We start from the raw sequence: 20,956 nt of genomic DNA on the forward strand, positions 1-20,956 counted from the left end.
AGGACAAAGCCCACCTGGGACTTGATCCCAGGTCCTTGTACAACACTGTGGCCTCAAGGTTGAATGAATTAAGTGAGAGTCAACTGAAGTCTCTTTGGACTAATTATTTTTTAGAGCCATTCCTTAGGCTAGAGAATGTGGAAGGGCTGAGATAAAGGGGTACAAAACTATGTGCAGGCCAGATGCCAGGCTGAGAGCTGAGGATTGCAGTATAAAGCCAGCTCAAGCAGGAAAATCCATGAGACTCTCAGCACCAAAAAGCCAAGAATGGAGCAGTAGGTCAGGTGGTAGAACACCATCCTTGAGGCAGAAATTTTAGGAACAGTATCCAGACCCTGAATTCAAGCTCCAGTACCATCACAAAGAGCAACCAACAGCAACAAAAACTTACATAGAGAAGGGAGAGAGAGGATGAGATTGATTGGCATATATTGTATATGTGGAAATTTAACAGTGCAATTTCCTTCTGTATAACTAATGTAAGGTAATAAAAAATGTTTTTAAAAGTCTATATGCGAATCATCTGCATGAGGTCAGGATAGAGTTAGAAGATCCTCTCTTAAATTACTTACCAGCCATGTGCCATGTGATATTTCACGAGCCTCAGTTTCCCTGTCTGTCAGTGGGGCTCATGCTTTGCTTCTGGACGACCTTGGGATGTTATTATGAGGACAGAAGTGAAATGGTGAGTAGATGAAGCTTTGCTATACTGGAAACTCCTGTAGAACCTGAAGGAATTGCTGCTTCATTCATATTGATCTCAGTTAAAGGCATCCTCACTACTGATTTATTTTTCTTCTAAATTGCTTATGACAAACCCAGCTTACCACATTCTCTAAGGAAGCTGTATAGTAATTTCAGTGATGATCAGGAAATGATGATCAGGAATGACATGCTGTGCATTTCTCTGTAAGTCAGTAATTTGAAATGAAGTGTGGTGGGAGTTGGTATTGGGGAGGGCACAAGATGCTTAAGAAAAAGGCATTTTTCAAAGAGCTGGTTTGCCAGACAGTTGCACTCAAATTATCAGAACGCTAGGCCAACCAACCAAGACAGCAGTGGAGGCATTAAGAAGAACAAGCCAGTTGGCATCCTTATAATTCCGTGCTCAGGAGGCTGAGGCAGGAAGATTATGATTTTGATTGTTTGGCCTATGTAGAGAGTGAGCCCCTGTCTCAAGATAATAATAATAATAATAACAATAATTTGTTGAGTGCTAGGTGCATGCCAGGTATCTTGGATTCATTTACCTTACTTAATCATCACAGCGAAGCTTCTTATTCTAATAAACATGACATATAAAGGGCAAAACCTGAGACTGACAGATGGGAAGATATGTTCCTCTGTGCCCAGCTCCAGGGCCTCAGCTCTGAACCCTTTCGGCACCGTCCGTCTGCAGCCTGCCTCTGAGCACACACTCCAGTCTTCTCTTCCTTCTTGTTGCTCTGGTGCTCCTGGGGGAAATCTTTCCAAGGCACTTGTCGCTTTGTCTTTCAGGGGAGCAGTAAGTGATAGAGAACAAGGTCTTTTCTCATGGCATGCTGAACAGGTATAGTCGTTGCCGTAGCTTCACTTCTCTGCTTGCACCTTCCCAGCCAGCAGAGGTGTTCACAGTCGGCTTACTTTATCTGTGGATTGATTACAAGCAGTTTTGACCAAGTGTGGTAAAAGGACGGAAGGAAGGAAGGAAGGAAGGAAGGAAGGAAGGAAGGAAGGAAGGAAGGAAGGAAGGAAGGAAGGAAGGAAGGGAGGGAAGAAAAAATAACAGAAAGGAAATGTTTATTACCCAGTTTGGTTGATGGAGAGAAGGTCTCAAAGCCCTCTAGCCATCCCATGTTTTCATCAGTTGTGTTTACACTGTTGTGCCATCTGCTGAGTGTTTTCTTGCCCTTATTTTGTAAAAATCTACTCCCCCTCCACAAAAAAAAAAAAGCAAATGGTGACCCAAAGTAAGGTGAAAATCAGTGTGTTTAACGTAAAGGATAAAGTAAGAAACTTGAGATTTGTTGGAAGGTGGCATGCCAATAGCAGAGACTGGGCAGTGATAAGGGAAAAATGAATCGAGCACCTGCAGGACGACACTAAAGCTTTCTGCATCCTGAACAAGCATGGTTTTTCTGACCTCAGCCATGTCCCTGTGGATACCAAGGCTCTGTGCAAAGTCACCAAGGTTTTGTTGGGATCACCAGCCCCAGAAGGCAGAGTTGATTTTAAGCAGCCATTGTGTTGCCACCTGTGTAGATTCTTGAGCTGCGTTTGCAGTGTTCATGGTGCAAATTCCAGGCACAATGTGCTTGGGAACCCAGGGAATATTTTTCTGAAACACCAAAGACTCTTCCCTCAGGTGGGTTGTGCAGCAAATGGAAAGCTAGTGCCTTTTTGTTGGTGGTGGTGGTCAAAGGGCTGAACCTCAGGGCCTGGGTACTGTTCTTGAGCTCTTTTGCTCAAGGCTAGTGCTCTGTCACTTTGAGCCACAGCTCCACTCGGTTTTCTGGTGGTTAATTGGAGATAAAAGTCTCACAGACTTTCCTGGCTGGGCTGGCTTTGAACCATAATCCTCAGATCTCAGCCTCCTGAGTAGCTAGGATTACAGGCATGAGCTACCAGCCAACCAGCTGCGAGTACTGACTCAGAGCAACACTTTTCATGTAATTTTGGCTTAAGGGAGAGAGCTCTTCATATGCTTTAACAAAATCAAAGCATCTTGGGCTGGGGATATAGCCTAGTGGCAAGAGTGCCTGCCTCGGATACACGAGGCCCTAGGTTCGATTCCCCAGCACCACATATACAGAAAAAACGGCCAGAAGCGGCGCTGTGGCTCATGTGGCAGAGTGCTAGCCTTGAGCGGGAAGAAGCCAGGGACAGTGCTCAGGCCCTGAGTCCAAGGCCCAGGACTGGCCAAAAAAAAATAAAAAATCAAAGCATCTTTATATTGCATTTCTGGCGATTTTGATTTACATACAGAGTTTGCTTCACATAGTCATCGTATTTCTCAAAATTCGAATGATTTATCATTCACACAAAGCATCCACTTATACAGCCTCTCATTTGATTCTCTCAAACATACTGTGGGTTCAGAGGGTGACATTTTGTAGCTCAGAGAGCCAGGGTGATTTTCCCATGGTCGGTCAGCTCAGAGGTGGTAGACCTGACCTCCTCTCCAAGTGATCAGACTTGGATGACAGGCTCTTTGGGCTCCTGAGAGAGAAAAGGAAGAGGCCTAGGCTTTGGCATCTACTACACACCTGCTTCTATAATCTCTGAGTCTCAATCTACTCATCAGTGGAATAAAACCTCTTGTGTCCACTGTATAAGGTTTCCATGGAGATTACAAGAGAACAAGATCTGTAAAGTTACAGGACAGGACCATGATTAGTTATAGAAATGCCAGTTTCCTTCTCCATCTCTGAGTTCCTCCAGCAAGACCTGGAGCTATGCTCTGTAATCAAGTGTAGATGTTCCTTTTTGTGGAAACCTCAGTCACATTGTAATGTTTCTTTCGCTCTCTATTCACAGTGCTCCCATACATGCCAGGTAATTAGCAACACTGACTTTGCTCTTTCCTCTAGGACATGGAGAACAGGGGAGACCTTATCCCATGACTGATGCTGAGAGAGGTGACCAGGCATACCGAGAAAATGGATTTAACATCTACGTCAGTGACAAGATCTCCCTGAATCGCTCTCTGCCTGATATCCGGCACCCAAAGTGAGTAGAATGTCTCCTCTTTTGGTATCTGAGGATTTTTGTCCATGGCTCTGGTTTAAGAATTCATGAATGAAACAGCTACATGAAGTGCTGCTGGCAAGTCTCCCCCACTCCACAGAGATGTATGTGATCAGATGCTCCTAGGAGTTGGTGTGACAGACACAAGGCGTTTGTTCCTTCCTAGTTTCAGAAAACCATGTGACTTCTGCATTTCACCTTTTGCCCTGGCCCAGAGCTCAGTTTAAAGAGCAGGTATAGGTACCCTTGCAACTCTCACTCTCCTTTTCCTATGCATGATATCTTTATTTTTAAAATGTATTACTTTTTTTAAAACTTTATTATCTTTAAGTAGTTGTACAAAGGAGTTGCCATTTAACAAAGCAGTTGATGAATACAATTTATCTTGATCAGTGTGACCCCTTTCAACATTCTCACCCATCCCTCCCCTTCCCAACCTTTCCTCCCTATTCCTAATTTTATAGGATATACATTGGATTCTTTTCTTCATTTTCCTCCCTCCTCATTCACCTACCCTTTCCCCCACCCCAACCCTTCCCAGTACCTGCTTCCTGGTATCTTATTTTGTTGTAATTTGATTTTGCCTTTTGGAGGAGTTACACTATTTTGAGATCTCCCTTATATTTCAGTTGCTACATTTGTATTTCAGTTAATGCATTTGTCTTTCAGTTAGTACATTTCTATACACTTGAATACCACCCAGTGTATTTACTTACGAGTTTGTAAGCTAAATTTAGCTTACACATGTAAGGGAAAACGTAGTTCCTTTGTCTCTTCCAGCTTGCCTTGCTTTTGTTATCTCAGATCATACTGTTAGAGGAGAAACGGAAAAATTAGGGAGATGATAATGGCAGCTCACCTTCTTTGAACTGATAGTATATACCAGGCAATTTGTATGCATCAACTAGGTTTCAATAAGGAAAGTCCTAGAATGTTGATCATTTCACAGATGAGGAAATTGAGGCTTCACATAGTGTCATAACACCCCAGGTCAGAATGGGCATCATTAAAAAAACAAATGACAATAAATGCAACGATGCAGGGGGAAAAAAGGAACTCATACTTACTGGTGGTAGGAATATAAATGAGTGCAGTCACTATGGAAGCAAGTGTGGAAGTTCCTCAAAAAATTAACAATAGAGCTGCTGTGTGATCTAGCCATACTACTTCTGGGTATATATCCCGAAAGAATTAACTTCATCTTTGCTATAGAGAGAGATCCCTGGGTGCTTGTGTTTCCTGCAGCACTATTCATAGTCATCAAATCAACCTAGGGTCACAGTGATGGATGAGCTGATAAAGAGAGCTCGGCATGTATACACAATGGAGTATTTTTCAGCTATTAAGTAGAATGAAATTATGTCATTTGCTGGAAAATGGATAGAGAACTGAGTATTGTCATGTCAAGTGAAATAAGCCAGGCCTACAAAAGGATTTTATACATATTTTCTTCCATTTGTGCAAGCTAGGGGGAAGCAAAGCAAAGCAACCAAGGTCAGCACTACTTGGGAGGTAGAAAGGGAAGGAAAGGGGGGAGCAGAAGAGGGGATAAGAAAGACAGTGGCAGGGGTGAATGAGAGAAATACATGCATGTATGGAAGTATCATAGTTAAGCCTTTTGTTATTTACAGTTTAATATATATGATATTTAAAAATCTCGGGCCGGTAAAGGTCAAAAATTGACCTCTCAGTGGAATACAATAGCTCAAAAGCTATGTATGTATGTTCATATAAGACTACTGTCAACATATTGTCTAATATCGACATTACATTTAAAGCCCTAGGCGAATTTTCTTGGGCTTGGCCACGTGGCTACTGTATATGTTCTTGGTACATTGTGTATTGTATATATGTCTACCTGACCTAGAGAAGGGAAAGAAAAACAGGGCATAAGATATCACAAGAAATGTACACACTGCCATACTATGTAACTGTACCCTTTTTGCACAAGACTTTGTCAAAAAAATTTGTGTTCAATTAATAAATAAATCAAATAAAAAATTTGTGTTCAATTAATAAGTAAGTTAAATTAAAAAAAATCTCGGGCTGGGAATGTGGCTTATGGTAGAGTGCTAACCTAGCATGCATGAAGTCCTGGGTTTGATTCCTCAGCACCACATACACAGAAAAGGCCAGAAGTGGTTCTGTGATTCAAGAGGTAGAATGCTAGCTTTGAGCAAAAAGAAGCCAGGGACAGTGCTCAGGACTGGCAAAAAAAAAAAGTGGCATAACTCAGTTGAGACAAGGTGACTGAGAAGCTGAGCCAGATCTTAAATCCAATTTAGTCAGAACTGCACCCTAGTCCTTGTGTGTTTTCCATGAGGTTTACTGTGGTACTGATAGACTTTCCCTAGAAAGAGCAGTTTTCTAAGAGCAGTTCTCAAACGTGGTACACACTTTGAATTGCCTGCAGACTGCTAGAATCCAGGGCACTGAGCCTCCCCCATAAAGTTCTTCATTCAGGAGTTTGTTAAGGACTTGCACTTAAAGCTAGCTCCCACATTACACCGGTGCTGCTCGTTTAGAAGCCACTGGCTCCTACCACGACCAGTAGGAGATTTCAGAACTGGTTCTTCATGAAGGCAGTACTGTGCAGTGTTGCAAATGTCTGGTGATGTTGGAGTATTGCATAGGAATAAGGACACCAACTTGAGAACTGAACAAGGCAAAGTCTCCTTCTGCAGAAGGCATGACATGCTCTTGACAGGAAGCCAAGTATGCTAGGCTTTGGATAGGCCATTTTGTCCAAATTTATTCCAAGTGCATTACAGCCCGTTGATCTAATTGGTTAGAACTTAGGTTCATAGTCTTGTGCGGTTGGCCAGTTTGAAAGAGGCTAAAAAGTTTATCCAAGCAGTAAACCAAAAGCAGGACACCTGTGGCCAATGCAGGAACTTGTCAAAAAATGATTGTCACTCAGCAGAGTTATGCCTCTAGCCCTTAGAAAAACAATTCTTATAACAGCTTAATTAAAGTAGCTTCATGGAAGATGGCATTGCTTGTGTCAAACAAGCACTTTCACAGCGAAGAAGCTTGACTCCTACAGTAGCACTGAAACAGAAAGTGGTTTTGCCCAGGGACTAAGAAAATAAGAGCCAGGAAAAGATCACAGCTAACATTTATTGGATATTTACTGTATGCCAGGCACTGTTCTAAGCAAATGGTTTCTCAAAGATTCATTTTCCAGAAGAACAGCAGCACCCCAGGTAACTTTGTTAGATTTTTTTTCAGATTACTTGGATCACAAGTGCTGGGGAGAGGTTCAGCAACTAGTTTGGCGGGGGGGGGGGGGGGGGGCGTTGCTTTTGTATTTTGCTGGTCTTGGGGCTTGAACTCGGGGCTTGGGTGCTACTGTCCCTGGGCTTTTGTGCTTAAGACTAGTGTCATAAGTATTTGAGCCACAGCTTCATTTCTGTCTTTTTTTTTGGGGGGGGGGTTAGTTAATTGAACATAATAAGAGTCTCACAGACTTTCCTGCCTAGGCTGGCTTCGAACCTCAATCCTCATACCTCAGTCTAGGATTGTAGGCTTGACCCACCAGCACCCAGCCTGTAGGCATTGTTTTTCCACACCATCAGGTGATTGTGATGTGAATGCTGGTATGAGAACCACGGTTTAGTTCTGGGCACTTCTGTGCATTAGCTCAGCCATACTTTCCTGGGCTTGGGACCTTTCCCCTCACATATCTGCCTCGGGGGGAGCAGGACAAGGATCTTGGGGTAAAGATTTGTTTAATCATCTCCACCATTAGGCCGTCATCCCCTCCCCCCCCCCCCACAACTGAGTCTGAGAGTGCAGTTCAGCTATCACTGAGGTTTCTAAATTCCAACAGTCACTCTGTGTGTTTAGCTCCCCTCGGGGTTCAAAAATCCAGCACTGATTCCAACTTTCTGGATCTAGGAAAAGTTCATCTGAGAGCTTGGTGCTATAACCTCAGCTGGGTTTTGGGTTTTTTTTGAATACTGTAGTTCTCAAATTTAGGTGTGCTTGGAGTGTGTGTGTGTGTGTGTATGTGTGTGTGTGTGTGTGTGTGTGTGTGTGTGTGTGTTTGCTTGCTTGCTTGCTGGGTCCTGAGGCTTGAACTCAGGGCCTGGATGCTATTCCTGAGCTTTTTTGCTCAATGCTAGTACTCTACCACTTGAGCCACAGCTCCATTTCCAGCATTTTTAGTGGTCAATTGCAGATAAGAGTCCCATGGACTTTCCTGTCCAGGCTGGCTTTGAACCTAGATCCTCACATCTCAGCTTCCTGAGTAGCTAGGATTATAAACATGAGCACTGGTGCCCAGCTCCCTTCAATTTTGAACATGTGCAGCGGAGTACCTGTGACATTGTCACTCAAAGAAACATCACTTTATAGACCTTTCACAGTGGCATTTGTACTTGTCACCACTTTGAGATGAGGAGGATTTTAACACTATGACTAGATTTTTATCAATCATGTGTTAACAAATGTACATGTCTGTTACTATGTTTCTCCTTTTTATTGTGTCAGATATATAGCTGTTTATCAACTTGCAATGGTATTAAATTGGCTGGGTGCCTGGTGACTATCTACTCAGGAGGTTGAGATACGAGGATCATGGCTCAAAGCCAACCAAGGAAGGAAAGCCTGTGAGACTCTTGTTTCCAGTTAACCAGCAAAAAGCTGGAAGAGGAGCCGTAGCTCAAGTGGTAGAGCACCAAACTTGAACACAAAAGCTAAGGGATAACTTTCAAGTCCTGAGTTCAAGCCCTAGTACCAGCACCACTTTTTTAAAAATCAGTGATGTTATGTCTCAATAAATTCACCATAAGTTGAAAATACTGAAAAATATTACACCTACCTAACATCATAGCTAAGCCCAGACTATCTTACATAGGTTCAGTTGGATAATACCATCTAATTTTACAATAAATGGTTGAGTATCCTAAGTCATTGGTTGAATGCTGAAATTGAAAGACAGAATGGTTGTCTAGGCTATAAGAATGTTTTTATATCACTGGACAGAAAAGGAAATCCTAAGTCAAACCATCCTAAGTCAGGCATGAAGCTGTGTGGGTTCTATAGTTCTGATCCTTTATCATTTCATGTATTTTGTTTTCTATGTTACGGACATGACTGCATATGTCTGTAGGCTCCACTAGCCTGGCAGTGGAATCCTTAGCAGTGAGAAGCTGCGGGGCCCCTGTAGCAGATGGGAAGTGAGCAGAGGAGGCCCCAGGTACCTCTGTTATCACCATCTCACCAGCCCGCCCACCCACCCAGCAGCAGCCAAGTTACTAGTGGTAAAAGACGTCACCCGTGCTAGCATTCCCAGCACTACCCTCTTCTTTTTCAAAGAATCACCAAAGGTGGGAAGCTGACTTTCCAGAAATGAGCTGACAGATTCCTTAAAGAGCTTTCCTATCTTGTTTTTTCCCTGTAGTTTGTCCGCAGGAATGTGTGATGAAATGGAGAATGGTTGAGCTGCTCGCTCCCTTCGGTTTCTTGGAGCTTAAGCACCCTCTCCAGCAGGAGCTGAGGTTTATGTTTGTATTTTTTGCCTTCACACTGAATTTTGGCATCAGCATATGGGGAGAGGGATGGAGGGGCCGTTTGTCTGTGCCAGCTGCCTTTACTTGCAGCAAGAAGCTGCCCTGGGGACCACATCACCTCGGAGAACGGAAACAAGGCAGTTTGGCCCCTGCTTGCTGGGCTGGCATGTGAGCACTGGCCAGCTGGCTCAGAGCAGGCCTTGCCCTCCGTGCCTCCCGCCTGGTGAGTGTGCACAGACACTGGCTGGTGGGCTGGCCCACTTTCCTGCTCTCTGGGGAGCCCTGCTGGGCTGCTTGGCAACCGAACGTGGAGCCTTCTCCAGAGAAAAGGGCTGATGGCATAAGGGAGCCCCATTCTGCAAAGAGGCTGGAGCCTGAAGGTTCCTCTGTAAATCCTACTCGGGGGATGGTTGGTTTCTTCTGGGTAAAGATTATCCACAGTGGAAATGAAATCAATCTGCCATCCTGACCTGTTTTCCTCATTCCGTGGGTTTAACCTCAGCAATGACTGATTCTGAATGGGTCTTTGTCTACCAGATTCCTGCTTTCATACTCCTTTTTGCTTTATTTTCTTACGGCTAAATGAACGTGGCTTTATGGTATGTGCTGAATTTCCTCAGAAGGACTTACATGCCATATTACTGTGAAAAAAAAAAACAAAACACAAGGATTGTCTCCAGCACCTTTCTAATCCAAGCAAGTTACAAAGTTTAAATAACAAGGAAGGCAATTAGAACCTGTTAGCTCTGACAAATATGTATTAAATACACATTCTTTTTTTTTTTTTTTTTTTTTGCCAGTCCTGGGCCTTGGAATCAGGGCCTGAGCACTGTCCCTGGCTTCTTTTTGCTCAAGGCTAGCACTCTGCCTCTTGAGCCACAGCACCACTTCTGGCCATTTTCTGTATATGTGGTGCTGGGGAATCGAACCCAGGGCCTCATGTATATGAGGCAGGCACTCTTGCCACTAGGCCATATCCCCAGCCCCTAAATACACATTCTTTAAAAAGAGAAAGAAGTTTTCCAGCGTAAGAAATTTAAATCAACTACATTTATTGTTGTATAATGAGTAACTGTGCCCCAATAGACATGTACACATAGATATAGAAAAATGGGTCAGGATAGAAGGACAGGGACCATCCACTTGCCTGGAATAGTCCAAAACAAAACAGAAAAAAAATATATATGAAGTGATGTTTCCTGAAGCTCTGTACATCAGGCATGAGATGCCAATAATCTTTAAGAGATGGCAAACATGAGGTGAGCCCTACAGTTGCTGCAGGATTATTGCTTTGAGGGTTTTTATAGGGTGTGGGACCGCAGAGGAACCAAGGTGAAGGTCAGAGGGCATCCTCAGTTGAAGTGATGGAGTTTGGAGTCTGAGGAGACCCACACAGGACTTCACAGGACAAATTACTGGAGAGCAGATAGCTAAGGGGGAATGCTGAGACGGTCCACAGAAGATCCGCTCAACCAATCAGGAGATTGTTGATTAGCATGTATCTCAAAGGACATCATCTGGATCTTGGACAAGCATCGCTCATCAGAGCTAGAAGACAATGCATAGTATTCCTTGGGGGGAGAATAGTGCTTTCTCCCACCACCCCTAATTCATATCTCATGGGAAAGTTGGTAGAATGCTTAGAAGTATTTTAGTTATTACCATGGTTAGTAATTAACCCTCAACCTAACCTAGTGCTCTAGACAAGCCTAAAATAAGTCACAAATGATGACTCTGAAAGATCAGACTGCTTCCAAGTGCCTTACTGCATTCTAGAACAAAGCCTGAAGATAATCTTAATTTAAAAAAACCCCAAAACCCTTTGTCACTGAACAGTGTGAAATCCAATCAAAAGTTACTAAGTATGCAAAAGAAACAGGGAAAGATAACCCAGTAATGATAAGAATAATCACTCAGTCGAAACTAACCCAGAGCTGACCATAACTGCTATAATTACTATGATCCATATGTGTAGGAAAGGTATAGAAGATAGAAAAAGATCCAAATCAAACTCTAGAAATAAAACATATGAAAAATACAGTGTATGAATTAATGGTGATTAGTTATTATAGGAAATATATCAGTGAACTTCAAGAACTAGCAAAACAAACAACTTAAAATATAAGGGGGAAAAAACTGAACTGTGAAAAGAGCATCAGGAAACTGTAAGACAGCTTTAAATGCTGTAATATTCATGATATTGGAGTCTGTGAAGGAGAGAATGTAATAATTGCCAAGACTTCTCCAGATTGTCTCACAGCAAAGAGATGAGGGATACTCACTCAAGACCAAGGCCGAGAATGAAGAAAAAGGCATATCATAATCCAACTGCCAAAAGCCAGCAAAGTGAAAAAAAAAAAAAAAAGTAAAGCCAGCCAGAGAAAATAAAACGCATTATATTCAGAGGAACAAAGACAAAAATTCTTACTGGAAATATTGTAAGGAAAATGTGGCACAGAAACATCTTCAAAGTAAACAAGAGGAAATGGTGCTGTGGCTCAAAGTGGTAGAGTGCTAGCCTTGAGCAAAGAGTTAGGAATGGTGCCCAATTTCTGAGTTCAAGCCCCATGGCCGACAGGAGGGAAAAAAAAGTACTCAAGAAAAATAATCCTATGAAGCTAAAATTACAAACTAGTGGAAATATCTTTGTTTAAAGAAGATGGAAAGGGAAAGATGTTTATTCCCAAAGAATGGATATTGCTGAAATATAAACTATATGGTTAAATATATTCTTCCCCCCCCCCATTGTTTAAATTTTTAAAAGGATTTTTGGCTTTGTAAGTAAAAATAGTATATGTTAGAGATATGTTATTATATTTGGGGGGCTGGGAATATGGCCTAGTGGCAAGAGTGCTTGCCTTGTATACATGAAGCCCTAGATTCAATTCCTCAGCACCACATATATAGAAAAAAGCCAGAAGTGGCACTGTGGCTCAAGTGGTAGAGTGCTAGCCTTGAGCAAAAAGAAGCCAGGGACAGTGCTCAGGCCCCAAGTTCAAACCAACATTATATTTTGGTCTAAAGGTATGGCTCAAATGGTAAGGCACCTACACAGCAAGCACAAGAATCGGAATACCTACCCCAATAATACTTCCAAAGGATATGTTACTTTGTGTCTAAAGATACATAATTAAGAAGAAGCTCAGGAGCAGTGTCAAGGCATTGAGTTCAAGCTCCAGGTCCACACGCGCCTCCCCCTCCGAACGTGTTATACATTCCAAAGCAAGCACAAGAATAACTAAAACTAATATGAAGATTAGCGGAAGCATGAAAAATGCTCAGTCCAAAGGAAGACAGATAAAAGGAGGAAAGAGGAACAAAGATGGGAATGGAAAAAGCAAATGCACAGAAATAATGCCAAACCACTATATAAAAAAAAAACCCATACTAAATGTAAATTCGTTAATCACAATTAGGCAAGAAAGTAGGGAACCCTAATGGCAACGTGCGTTCATCAACATTATGTGATGACCACTGTAGCATCCCAGAACAACATGACTGATGCATGGAGCATCAAGAGGTGAGATGGTGAGGAAAACAGACCTGCTGTCCCAGGACGGGAGGATGGGGCCTTGGCGATGCTGAGTTTGGCTTAAGAACCATGTGTTAACAAATACCCCCATATCAGAAGAGCCTTTTCAACTCTCCTGGCTGATGGACACTCGAGCACTGGGCAGAGATGTAACAAGTAGATTGAAGGTAACTGAGTTTATTAGAGGGTCCCAGCTGGCATACAGCCTACCCTAAGATGATAAGAGAGATAGTCCCTGCCCCAAAGGGATATATTCAAGCCTGTTATACCTGTGAAGTTGTCCCTGCAAATCACTCACCCATCCATCCACCTATGTGGATGTGGATGTGACTCACCTATGTGTTCTTACTGTGTGGTCCAGGCCCTGGGTAAGCAACAGTATTAAAAAAAAAAAAAGCAAAATTTCCATTCCTCCTTGAGCTTGGATTCCTAGAGGAGAGCAGAATCGTAAATACATTACTTTTATCTCATGATTCTGCGTGATCTAGGTTGGCGGTAAAGGATGGGACTTGAACTTAGGGCCTGAGCACTGTCCCTAAGCTTTTGTGCTCATGGCTAGAACTCTACCATTTGAGCCATAGCTCTGCATCTAGTTTTGTTTTGATAACTTTTTGGAGATCAGAGATCTCACAAACTTTCCTTCTCGGGCTGGCTTTGAACCACAATTCTCAGGTCTCAGCTCTCTGAGTAACTAAGATTATAGGTATGAGCACCAGAGCCCAGTTCAAAACTCAGCGTATTAACAGGCAGTTGAACACAAGTTATTTGTATTGTGAAAAATGGAAATGGCAGTGTGATTCTTTTCTGAGATGCTTTTTTTTTCCCCTGGTATGCATAGGTATGTGCTTGTGTGGTTTTCTGAAAGTAGGTACATTTTCCAAGTCTTACAGAAATGGATGCTGTGTTCTCCATTAATAATAATAATATCTCCCATTTTTAAGGACTTTGATTTGTCATGTTTTGTGCTGGCACTTTATCTATCTTACTTGTTTTCAGTTTGTGTTTTTGTGAGATGATAATTTTGTTTACTTTATGCTCAACATTGTTTCTTACTATTTTTTTTTTTTTTTGGTGCTATCCTGTGACTTGGGGCCTGGTCACTGTCCTTGAGCATTATTTTTCCCTCAAGGCTACTAGTGCAGTGCTTTACCACTTGAGCCACAGCTCTACTTCTGGCTACTTTTCAAGATAAGTATCGCATGGACTTTCCTGCCTGGGCTGCCTTCAACTTTATCCACAGATCTCAGCCTCTGGAGTAGCTAAGATAATAGGCCTGAGCCACTGGCCCATAGGTCTATTTTACAGATACATATACACCGAACCTTGGGGAAGTTCAGCTTCTGGCTCTAACTGACACAGTGAGAAGACCAAAGACTTAAGCCTAAATCCAGACTGCATCCACTCCAGACTGAGACTCATGTCTTAGAGAAAGAGGAGATGTTGGTAAATTCTGATTGTCTGTTCATGAAGGCCCCCTGAGTCGAATTAGCTAGGTAAATCTAGCCAACACCAGCAGTAAGTTCCTCCACTTACATCCCACTCAGCTTACTGAAAGTAAAGGACGCTTATCTTGGGACATTCAGTAAAATTGATTACAGGGATGAGTTTGATTGTAAGTGGCATTGATCTTGAAAGGGTTGGAGGAAAAATAAAAGAATGACTGGGCCAAGTTGTGAATTCCCTTTTCTTTATTAATATGAAATTGGGCAATGTGATGGGAAGACAACCACAACAGCATAGTTGAGGAGCCCTGATGGCTGGAATCCAATATGACAACCCTCCTGGTTGTACATCTTCTCAACCTTTTTGCTTTTTCATTTTGATAAAAGTTACAGCATCAGAGGCCTTGCACCTTTGGGTTCCTTTCCTAAGTAGACAAGAAATCAATAGTCCCTCTCCCTTATGCTCCCCAAACACTTAGCTTCCTAACTCTGCTCAGTTAGTGAGTGGTAACAAGTTAGACTGTCTTTTTTTTTTTAATTTCCTCTGCTCATACACCTTATATACGTAGAGAAGTGGGGTTTAAGGTTTTGTTTTACTAAAGTGTACTTAACGGTACGCATTTTATTCTTCAAGTATCTTCTGTCAGTAGGCGATGACTGCCTTTTAAGACATTTTTGACAACCGCGTAATACTTCTCTGAACATTCTGTTGAGCTGTCCTTGGCAGTCAGGCATCCACATGGTTTCTGGTTCTTTGCTCGAGAGACTGTGTGGCACAGCATCCTGGAATGTATTTTTTTTTCATGGCTTATCTCACCCTTGAATGTTTAAAGACAATTTCCTCATGAATGTTTGCCTGGCACTTGCTATCTACCTGGGACCTGAGATGTGGTTCTTAAGTTGTTAGTTTAGCCCTCCTGTGTGGCGTTTATTAACCAGAGTTCCTCCTGCCAGCTGCCTGCCTTGAGTGACATTTGAGCCTGTGGAAAGCATCACTTGTGACGTCTTTAGGAGAGACAAGCATTTTTATCTTGAGGGAAAGTGATGAGAAGTTGGACTTTTTTCTGCTAATTGGACTTTGCTGTCCAGGTTGGCTTCCAACTGAGATCCTCAGATCTCAGCCTCCTGGGTAGCTAGTATTACAGGCCTGAGCCACTGGTGGGTGTCTGATCTTACTTTTTACCCTGTACCAATGGACACCATTTGAGATGTAGACATGCTTTCTTACTCTGGGATCCTGGGAAGATTCCACCCCCTTTCTGGGCCTCAGTTTCCTCAGTTGTAAATCAAGGAGCACAAACAAGATGAGAATCCCGGTGCTTCCAGCCATTGTATTATTCCGTGGCTGTCATTGGGTTTGAGGGTTGGGCTGCGCATGTGGCCTAAAAACAATAGCTGTCTTTCTGCCTCATTTCCCCACACAAATCATTTCCCGCCAGGCCCCATCTGGTGAGTGGAACAATTCAGAATTATTGTCTGCTTGGCAAAGAAGGGGGTGTTAGATTTCATTTCCATGAGAAGGGGCTAACAATAATTCCTATTTACAGAAAAGTGTATTGGAAGACAAAGCTTGGAGTACTTTCATTATAACATAGGTCAGAACAGAAACCAAACAAACCTCACCCTTGTGGTCCCAGGAGTACACTTTGCTTTTAGGTGTGGAGCAGAGACATGACGAAGAGCTGTGTGTCCTGATGGAAATTGCTCATGATGTCTTAGTGGTCCAGCCAGCATTATACTGAGAGGGCAGAATTGTGCAGAGCAAATACTGCAAGTCAAATCCAGATTCCCTCCTTAGTGATGGTTCTGAGGTTGGCGCGTCTTCATTCTGAAAGAACCACTTAACATCTGTACTGACAGCTGGCATTAAATCCTCCATCCACTTCAGTGTCCCCATACCTGATGGAGCCATATCTTACCTTTCTAGAACAAAAGTCATGTCAAGGAACGGTACTCAGTTTAGGAAAGGCCAAACTCGTTCAGATTTTTTTTTAATAAAATGTTATTGTTAGTATTAAAATGTTATACAGAGGGGTTACCATTTCACAGTTCGGGCCATCTATACATTTCTTTTATGGATAATGTCACCCTTTCCTCTACTCCTCCTCCATCCCTGCCCACAAGTTACATAGTTTATACTGATGTTTTTTTCCACGCTTGGGAAATAAAATTTAAATGTTGAAATATTGAACTCTAAATTGTACTGCAAAGGTTAGAATGTTTATCACATACATCGTAGTTGTTGAGATTCTCAACTCCAGCTGTGCAGTACAGGCCTGTAATCGTAGGCTGAGGCAGGAGTAGCATGAGTTCCTGGTCAGCTTGGACTACATAGCAAATCCTGTCCAAAAAGAACCCCCAATAATAACAAAATAAAATATTCCAAACTCTGTCCAGACATCAGTGGCTCATGCCTGTAATCCGAGCTACTTAAAGCCCTGAGTTCTCGGTTCAAAGCCAGCTGTGGGCATGTCCACAAGCCTCTTAGTCCATGAGCCTCTTATCCTCAGTTAAGCACACAGACACACAGACACACAGACACACACACACACACACACACACACACACACACACACACACAGCCAGAAGTGGAGCTGTAGCTTAAGTAGTAGAATGCTCAGGATCACAACTCAGGAACAGTGCCTAGGCCTTGAGTTCAAGTCCCCCACTCACAAAATCCAAACGCCACCGAAGTGTCTTGTACAAACTTCACTATGGCACAGATGAGAGGATAGGAGAAAATATTTTCTGTAATCCATCAGGCATGTGTGGATAATGCCTGGCTCCCTGGCTGTGGGAGCCATACCAGCGTCTGTACAATGGGAGTGGGCCCCTACTCCTCTATTTGGGCACCATATTCTTTGAAGTACTTCCCAAAGGCTTCTGAAAGGAATTTTTTGTTGTTTATTATCCACGACAGCTCTAGGAGCCAGGTGCTGGTGGCTCACACCTGTGATCCTCACTACTCAAGAGATTGCGAACCAATGATTGTAGTTCAAAGCCAGCCCAGGCAGAAAAGTCTTCCTCACTCCTGTGTGTGAGGCAAGGGTCTCTGCTGGATATTGGAGAGAATCGTTTGGGCATGTGCTATGATTTTGTGTTTCGACGAAGGACCTTTACCAAGCTAGGGACAAACAGAAGAGTATTCATTACTCATGGAAAAAAAATCAAGGGGGCAGCTTCGTGTTCGTTTAGTAAATGAGTGGATACAAGAGGGTGAAACATAGCAAAGATGTGGGGATGGAGCACATGGATGTTCAAGGCTGCGATCCAAGCTGAGTCTTTTTTTTTTTTTTGAGGTCTGAATAATCTTGAATTAAATTAGAAGTAAATTTAATGTTGTCTATGTCCCTTCATGCTGTATGGTGTTTATGTATCTCCTAGCAGCCTATGGGGCCCAGGACCACCTCTGGGGCTGGACAGAGTCCAGCTGCCTGCTGGGTAACAGCTGGACTTTGGGCAACTTATTATAGCACATACCTCCCGACTGCTGCAATAAGAGCAAACCTCCTGTGAAATTAGATAGAAGGCAGGTACTTCTGTAGGAAACCAGATAGCACCTGTCATTCACAGCTGCAGAGGACCAAGTTAAAGGAGAGGGAGGTTTTTTTTTTTAAAGAAGAGATGCTTTTATTTATTTGTGAAAGTCAGCATAATGAACTGGAAGTTTTCCAGAGAGTACTAGCTGACGTGATCAGAGCGCCTGGAGAGATGGGAAAGACCAGCAAGGTGGAAGAACAGAGGCGACATGAAGGAAAGCTGGAAGTGCCCCAAAGCCAGAGACTGCTTGGCCATGCAGAGGAGGCCACGAGGATTCAGAATCCACTTCACACACATGGAGATGAGCTCAGAGCCAGAAGTCTGGTGCCACCTCCTGCCATGACCTGCAGGTCACGTGGTGGAGATGAGGTGCATCTGCCCTTTGCCACTTCCCTTGATGCCTCCAGCAGGCTTTAGAATTTGAAATGAAGCCTACAGAACCAGCCAGTTCTTTTCCTTCAATATTTCTTTCTGAAAATTCTCAGACATACAGAAAAATGGAAAGGGCTGTAAGGTAGGCACCATGTTCCCAGGGTCTAAATTCTATAATGAACACTCTCCCCACTTGGTCACATTTCCACCCATCCCTCTCTCTGAGCCCACTGTGCTGTTGGGTGCATTTCAGGGGGTGGGGGGAGTTACATGGCCACCACGGCCCCATGGGACACAAAGGACTATGTATCATCCTAAAATGTCACACCTTTCCCCTAGGAAGCTCCTCACCACTCTTTGGAATCTCTCTTATGATATCTTTTTAAAAAATAATTTTGTTTGTTTATGGGCTCTCAAACGCCATCCAGTCTGTCTAGAATCCTGGGAAGTCTTATGAGGGAGTGAAGCAGCCTCAAACTAAGACTACTGGGAGTTTGCACCAGTTATGGGGGGGGGGGGCAGAGTTTCAGATAGCACCTGCCTCCACCGAGAGGCCCATCCACTGTCACCTGTAGCTCATCACTGCCTTTATAAAGGATCTGGGTAGTGTTGCCCATATTTTTAAGAGCTAGAGAGCCAAGTGTGATGATATATACCTGTAATCCTAGCTATTCAGGAGGCAGAGGTTAGGAGGATCGTGAGTGGCCACAGGACTGCCTAGACAAAGATAGTGAGACCCTATCTAAAAACAAGAAATATAAGCAAGGGGCTGGGGATATGCCTAGTGGCAAGAGTGCTTGCCTTGTATACATGAGGCCCTGGGTTCGATTCCCCAGCACCACATATACAGAAAATGGCCAGAAGTGGCGCTGTGGCTCAAGTGGCAGAGTGCTAGCCTTGAGCAAGAAGAAGCCAGGGACAGTGCTCAGGCCCTGAGTCCAAGCCCCAGGACTGGCCAAAAAAAAAAAAAAGAAAAGAAATATAAGCAACAGAGCTGGAGACATGGATCAAGTGCTGGAGCACTTGTCTAGAATGACCAAGGACTTGGAATCAGTCTCCAGCGGAAGAAAAAGAAGGGAGAGAAGAAAGGGTAGAGGAAGAAAGGAAGGAAGAAGGGAGTAAAAAGAGAGAAGGAAAGAGATGGAAGGAAGGAGGGAAGGATGGAGAAAAGCAGATGGGGTTTGTGTATGATCTTCCACTTTTTTTATATTTGGCAACTCAAATCACGCACTGGACAAAAGACAGGTCTGGAGAATGACTCTTAGAGTAGTGGTTTTCTCTAGTACCACAAAAATCACCATACATGCAGGATCTTAACACAATGTACAATTTACTTTTACCATTTTAAACAACACAGACTTGTCTCTACAGTTCTGTAGGTCACAAGATTAACATGGGCTCCCTGGGCTACAAAAGAAATACAGTGGCAAGGCTGTATACCTCTAGGGGCTTGCTCATCTTTGGAGGTCATAGTCATAAGGACTGAAGCTCCAGTACCCTTGCTGACTGGCCCTGAGGACTTGGTCCAGTTTCTAAAGGCTGCCACTATCCTTAACATCCAACCCTCTTCCTCCATCTGCAGAGCTGGTGCTGGCAGCTCAGCCAGTCAAACTCCAAATCTTTATTCCTCTTCTCCTTCCTATTTGGTCACCAGACACACGGGTCTGCACTTTCAGAAACCCCTATGATTACACTAGAGCTTCCTAGATAGTCTGGATCCTCAAACCCATCTCAGGGTCTTTGACCTCAATCTCATCTGTTAAATCCCTTTGCTTTGCGAGGAAATATTTCCATAGGTTCTGGGAATTAAAGCTTGATGTCTTGAAACGGGCAATGCTAACCTGCTTTCATCTGGAGACAATGTGGACGTGTTCTTTTTGAGCCTGCCTGAGCCTCAGGTCTCCTCTTCAGGGCCCCAAAGCAGTCCCCTCTCTCTATTTAGGCACCAACTGTCCTGAGCCAGAGCTCATTGTGTGGTGTGACACCAACGATGCCCCTCCTCCTCTCTGGCTACGGCTCCCACCCCGGGACCAGATCATTTTCTGTAAGAGAAGCACTGCCACATGTGCAGAGCAGGAGAAATGAGAGAATGTAGAGTGTGGGTGGAGTGGTAAAGGCTGGCTGAAATCATTCATCATCTGTTTGTTGAGCAAGTATTTTCTGGTTAAAAAGGAGAATGGAAAATACATAAGTACTAAGAAAATATCAAACATGCTTAGCCCAGCAGAGCAACATAACACAAAGATGAGTAATGATGAAAAAAGAAAACAGACGATACTAGAGTTAACCTGGAAAAATAGGACTTTTTTTTTTTTAAAGAAACAGAACCACAGGAGAAAGAAGGTACCTCTCATTCTGTATGCTAAATGTAAGAAGGCTTAACTCTCCAGTAAAGAGACACAAATCGATTGATTACATTAAAAATCAGGATCTGACCATTTGTTTTCTACAAAACAAAAACACACATACACAGAACACCCACACAAACTAAAAGGAAAAGGATGGAAGAGATATACCAAACAAGCAGAGGTCAAAAACAAGGAGGAATAGCTGTTCTCATTTCAGTCAAGGCTGATTTCAAAAGTAAACATGTTTTCATGACAAAAGCTCGAAAAAATTAGGAATAGAAAGACCGTACCTCAACATAATAAAAACCATATACAACGAAGCTATAGCTAAAATCATACTAAATGGTGAAAAACTGAAGCCATTTTATCTTTTCTTCTTTTGGTCTGAGACGGGGACTAAAACTCAGTACCTGATGCTTTTGCTTATTGACTAAGACTACCAAGTAAGCCAGACCTCCACCCCAAGGAAACTATGTTCTG

The 20,956-nt window shown here is 43.1% G+C and overlaps 1 protein-coding gene across 1 annotated transcript in view; it reads left to right on the plus strand.

Annotated features, from left to right (window-relative positions):
- Positions 1 to 20,956, plus strand: part of Galnt10 (polypeptide N-acetylgalactosaminyltransferase 10) — a 165,582-nt gene that overhangs the window by 77,093 nt on the left and 67,533 nt on the right. The window contains exon 3 of the mRNA XM_048334333.1: positions 3,570 to 3,708. Coding sequence (XP_048190290.1) covers positions 3,570 to 3,708 — 139 coding nt within the window. The remainder of the gene's footprint in view (positions 1 to 3,569; positions 3,709 to 20,956) is intronic.

The sequence above is a fragment of the Perognathus longimembris genome, chromosome 25 (assembly GCF_023159225.1).
Source record: "Perognathus longimembris pacificus isolate PPM17 chromosome 25, ASM2315922v1, whole genome shotgun sequence".
Lineage (NCBI taxonomy): Eukaryota > Metazoa > Chordata > Mammalia > Rodentia > Heteromyidae > Perognathus > Perognathus longimembris.